This window comes from Ovis aries, chromosome 3, assembly GCF_016772045.2.
Source record: "Ovis aries strain OAR_USU_Benz2616 breed Rambouillet chromosome 3, ARS-UI_Ramb_v3.0, whole genome shotgun sequence".
NCBI classification, from domain to species: Eukaryota; Metazoa; Chordata; class Mammalia; order Artiodactyla; family Bovidae; genus Ovis; species Ovis aries.
The window spans coordinates 137,881,134-137,886,795 of NC_056056.1; the positions used below are offsets into that span (position 1 = coordinate 137,881,134).

General features: G+C 39.8%; 1 protein-coding gene across 1 annotated transcript; it reads right to left on the reverse strand.

Moving 5' to 3' along the window:
- Nucleotides 1-292: 292 nt before the first annotated feature.
- LOC101102972 (olfactory receptor 8S1-like) lies at nucleotides 293-1,231 on the reverse strand. The gene has a single exon (XM_004007427.1). The coding sequence runs from the start codon at nucleotides 1,229-1,231 to the stop codon at nucleotides 293-295; it is 939 nt and encodes a 312-aa protein (XP_004007476.1).
- Nucleotides 1,232-5,662: the final 4,431 nt, after the last annotated feature.

Consider the following 5,662-nt stretch of genomic DNA (forward strand, 5'->3'; position numbering starts at 1 on the left):
AATAATGATAGATTCATGAAACTAATAATTTTACTAAAACAGATGTTTCAGAATGAGAAAATGGATCAATTTTGTTCATAACAAAATTTTCTAGATTAAGGTGATTATTTTAAAAGAAAATAAAGGATGCTTTCCTTCCTATAACTTAATGCCATTCTCTCATGTATTTCTGATGTAGGTTGTAGCATCTGACGTTATAAGTACTCAAGAGTGCTCCTTACTACTGGAAACTCACCTAATGTCTTTTTCTATGTAGATTTATTCCAGTTCTTCACTATCCTATATTTTCATTTCAGCATCTGATATGCTGCAAATACTTTTCCAAAGTTCTTTTCAGAGCCACCTTCACCTCCTTGTTTTTCAGACTGTAAATGAGGGGATTCAGCATGGGCGTGATGACAGTATATTGCACAGAGAAGATCAGTTCTGCAGGGGATCCTGAATTTGGCATGAGATGGCGGAGCAAACCTGAGCCAAAGTACAGTGTCACTGCAGTGAGGTGGGAAGAGCAGGTGGAGAAGGCCTTGCTTCTGCCTGAGGTAGAGCTGATGCTCAGGATGGCGGTGATAATGCAGGCATAGGATAGGGAGACCAAAAGGAAGGTTTCCAGCCCATGCAGCAGAGTGGAACAGAGCAAGGCAATGAGGTTTCTGGAGATATCAGAGCAGGACAGGGAGAGGAGAGAGGGCATTTCACAGCTGTAGTGAGGGGTGATTTTGGCCTCACAGAAGATCATGTTCACAGCTAGGAAGATGTTGATGAGTGCGTCCAGAAAGCCCAGGCCCCAGGAGCCCCACACAAGCTGCATGTACAGCTGTTTGCTCATGATCTGTCCATAGAGTAGAGGGTGGCAGATCGCGGCATAGCGGTCATAGGCCATCACTGAGAGCAGACAGGCTTCAGTCCCTGCAGCAACAAACACAAAGAAGACCTGAGCTAGGCAGCCCTCTACCAATATCGTTTTCCTTCGAGACAGGAGGTTCTCCAACATCTTGGGCATGGTGACTGAAGAGAAGCAGATATCAACGAAAGAGAGGTGGCTCAGGAAGAAGTACATGGGCGTGTGGAGGTGAGAATCAGCCCTGATCACCAGCAGCATCATCAGGTTCCCCATTATTGTCAGAAGGTAAATCCCCAGGAACATCACAAAGAGCAGAGCCTGGGTGTGAGGGTTGGCAGACAGTCCAAGGAGGATGAACTCTGTGACAGTGCTTTGGTTCTTCAAGTCCATTTACAAAGGCCTTTCCCTAGAAATAATATAAACAGGCATGGGAGCCAAAAGTCTTTTTCCCCAGATAATGGGGTTTTCCTCGGTGACCTCAGGCTACACTGGAATTTTTCCATTGTATTTGTCCTCTGTTCATATCACCATTATTTTTAAATGTTTTTGCTTTCTATTATGACCTCAGTTTGTGTCAATCACTTGAAACAAAAAGATGATCAAAATATGATATCCATTGAAGAATATGCATGTAAAGAGTAAATATATAACTGTAATTACTACAATGGGAACTCAAATTGAGATTTAGTGAGGGCCAATAATGACATTACATTGAGTGAATTTGACAATATCCTTACAAAAGCAATATGATTGCTCTTGGAAAATGTTTCTGACAGATATTTAGTTTGCATGAACATGAAGTTTGTATTCAAAGGCTCAGAGAAAAATCAAATTATATTTGGTTTAACATAATGGCAACCTGCTCCCAGTATTCTTGCCTGGAAAATTCCATGAATAGAAGACCCTGGTGGGCTACAGTCACAAAGAGCTGGATACGACTAAGTAACTGAGCACAAAATCAGATCTAAGATGCTGACACCTAGGGAATAAATGGGCATCAAAGATAGTGGCTAAAAATGTGGGCTCCTGCATTGGACTAGGTTCAAATTTCAGCTCTACCTCTAATTAGGTACATGACTTTGTATATGATGCATAGAACTCCTTGCTTGGATTTCCTTATGTTTAAAATGCAAATTAATAACAGTACTAAGAAAGGATTAAATATGAGATTATATATAAAGTTCTTAAAAAGCATCTACTCCTAACTGTCCATTACTGTTATTATTTGAGATTGTAAGTCTAGGCAAAAGTCAGCTAAATTCTCACATACGGTGAAGCTCTATTAGAGACTAAGGTTGTTTCTGTTAATACTGCTGTTGTACTTAACTTTACATACCTGTATATACTTTATATACCTTATATACCTTTACCAAGAGAAGTTGTAAAGTAAATTTTAGAATTATTTTGGAGGAAAGCAATTCGTAATTACTGTGGGTACTTTCACTCAGAAAGGAGGAAATAAAAGTATTTCCACTATACATATATTTATTTATATAAGTATTTTCTACTGTAAGTATAGCTGTAAGACTAAAGAGATGACTGGGGGAAAAAAGTGGGTGGGACTCAGTGTGAACCCCTGGGCCCACCTGGAGGAGCATTACTGGGATGGATGTGTTCCCAGTTCAGGTTGAAATCTCTAGGAAAGCCAGCAAGAGGAGTGCTTGAGAGGTTTCATGCTGCAGGAAAGAGTAGCAGTCAGGGAAGAGGACTCTGCCCAGTACCACACATTCTGGACCTCCCTCCAATACGGTGTAGCAAACAGGTTTGGAAATTAATCCTATAAGACAGTGAGAATTCAGAGCTCTTACCTTCTGTTGGAAATACCCACTGCGGCTACTGTCTGTCCCTTAGGAGGAGATCTCTATCCATTTTTTCTGCTCACATTCAGAGGCCTGTTTAAAATAGGAATACTTATGACCCAGCAATCCCACTGCTGGGCATACACACCGAGGAAACCAGAATTGAAAGAGACACATGTACCCCCAATGTTCATCGCAGCACTGTTTATAATAGCCAGGACATGGAAACAACCTAGATGTCCTTCAGCAGATGAATGGATAAGAAAGCTGTGGTACATATACACAATGGAGTATTACTCAGCCGTAAAAAAGAATTCATTTGAATCAGTTCTGATGAGATGGATGAAACTGGAGCCGATTATACAGAGTGAAGTAAGCCAGAAAGAAAAACACCAATACAGTATACTAACACATATATATGGAATTTAGGAAGATGGTAATGACGACCCTGTATGCAAGACAGCAAAAAAGACACAGATGTGTATAACGGACTTTTGGACTCTGTGGGAGAGGGAGAGGGTGGGATGATTTGGGAGAATGGCATTCTAACATGTATACTATCATGTAAGAATTAAATCGCCAGTCTACGTCTGAAAAAAAAAAAAAGTTAACCTTCTTATCCTTAAAAAAAAAAAAAAAAAAGAACTTCTATACTGTTTTTCATAGTGGCTGCAGTCCATGGTGTCGCTGAGGGTCAGACACAACTGAGCAACTTCACTTTCACTTTTCACTTTCATGCATTGGAGAAGGAAATGGCAACCCACTCCAGTGTTCTTGCCTGGAGAATTCCAAGGACAGGGGAGCCTGGTGGGCTGCCATCTGTGGGGTCGCACAGAGTTGGACACGACTGAAGCGACTTAGCAGCAGCAGCAGCAGCACCAATGTATACTCCCACCAACACTGCACAAATGCTCCTTGTTCTCTATATCCTCACCAACATTTATTACATCTTGTCTTTTGGATGACAGGCAAATAGGTATGAGGTAATATCTTATGGCAATTCTGATTTGCATTACCCTAAAGATTACTGATGTAGAGCACCTTTTCATACACCTATTGGCAATTTGCATACCTTCTTTGGAACAATGTCTATTCAGATCCTTTGTTCATTTATTTGGTTTTCTGCTAGAAATCTACAGGTTCCTTCTATTTTTAATATATTAACCCCTTATTGAATACATCAACTATAAATATTTTCCTTGCTCAATAGGCTGTTTTTTTCATTTTGTTTACTGCCTCTTTTGCTGTGCAGAATTTTTTTAGTTTGCTGTAATCTTATTTCTGCTTTTGTTGCCTTTGCATTTGGTGTCAAATAAAATAAAATCATTGTCAAGTTCAAAAAAAAATAGGAATAGAACATTCACTCATATTCCTCTTTTGCACAGATGTTTAGATGAGCTTTTGTCTTCCGTCCTTAGATACTGTCCTCACTCTCCATACCCCAAGTTTCTCCTCCATGGCCAGATTCTGTTCATGTCTCTCGACTCTGTTTCTCATGTCTTCAGGTCTTGATTACAACAAAGCTCTTGCCACTTGAATGCTGAATAGTTACCAGTGATTTCCAGCTTTGTCCTCACTCCTGGAAGTCTGGTCTTCGGTTACCTGCAGGACTCACTGAGGTGGCTCAGTCAGTTTCCTGGTCCCGTCCATTCCCAGCAAGTTCAAAGCTTGGCCAAAGGGAAGTTCTGATTCCTACTCGTTGACTTCTTACCCATAAACCCACCTCAGAATCTCCCCACTTCCCCAAAGCAGATTGATTACCTGTACATCCTGTTGGAGAAGGCACTCTGCTTTCCAGTGTGCCTGCAGAACTTTTATTTAGATTCATCTATTAAGAAGGAAGATGATTCATCTACCAAGATAAAAGTGGTTTCTAAGTCTTGTGTCATGAGAGACTTTATAAAATCCCAGTGATGATATGTTTCACTGAATTCTACACTCATAAACTTATATGGCCAGAGAGCAGTTTTCTTTCAGTGGGTCTCAATACACCTTAGTTTTCTTTGTGTCCAGTATCACATCCCAGCCACACATAGATCTGAGTTTGACCATTTCACGGAGCAGCTATGTTTAGGCAGTTGGCTGGTTTGATTCCTTGCCCTTGGCAGCCCAGGAGGTGGTAAGGGCACAGCTTTTATATCACATAGTCACCATCTGAAGTTGGACTTAGTTTTTAAGAACTGTTTTCAACACTGAGTTTTGTAAGGGCCAAGGGGGATCTCTTAGGTATGTCCTTTGGAATGTCTAGGTGATGCAATGACCTTTAAATATCAATTCTAAAATCGCCTGAGCTAGTGGGAGTTGGAAATAAGAATGGCCAAAGGAGTATTTATCTGACTCCCCAAGCAGGAAAGGAATAGTTTACAAGTGACACTCCAGGGGCTATGTCTTCTCTCTGGCGAAATCACCTCCAGTTAAACTTGCTGTGTAAAAGTATTTTGTTGATCAAATAAGTAAACAGACAAAAAAATAAGGATAATCATTTTCTTAAACTGTCTATTTTAATTTTATTTACTTTGATAGATCCAATTAGATTCCTAAGTAGGGCTGTGTTACAATTTGTGTGCTCCCATGTTTGGGAGCATTTAGGGGAATGCTTGTTCATAAGTTTATTATAGTCTTAAGTAGGAATAGTCTCATATAAACCAAAATTTCTATATTTTTGTTACAGTGAGTTAAAAGGTTTTCATTCAAACTAGACTTTTGTGACCTAATAATTATTCCCTACTGTCACTTGCCAATTAAACTAGTAAACAAAAGAAATAGAAAAGATGTTTGGGATAATTAAATTTACTTTTTTTTAGACATTTAATTTTTTATTAATCTATGTGGAATTCTAATTTTATGTTTATTTATTTTCTCTTTACAACTTTTGTTCTTATATGTCTCTAAGACTATTCATGTATGTTGTTCAATTGCTCAGTTGTCGCTAACTCCTTGCAGCCCCACAGACTGCGGCATGCCAGGCTTCCCTGTCCATCACCAACTCCCAGAGCCTACCCAAACTCATGTCCATTGAGTG

What these genes read in the sequence shown, in the direction of transcription:
- LOC101102972 (XM_004007427.1), bottom strand. Translation starts at nt 1,231, where the DNA reads ATGGACTTGAAGAACCAAAGCACTGTCACAGAGTTCATCCTCCTTGGA.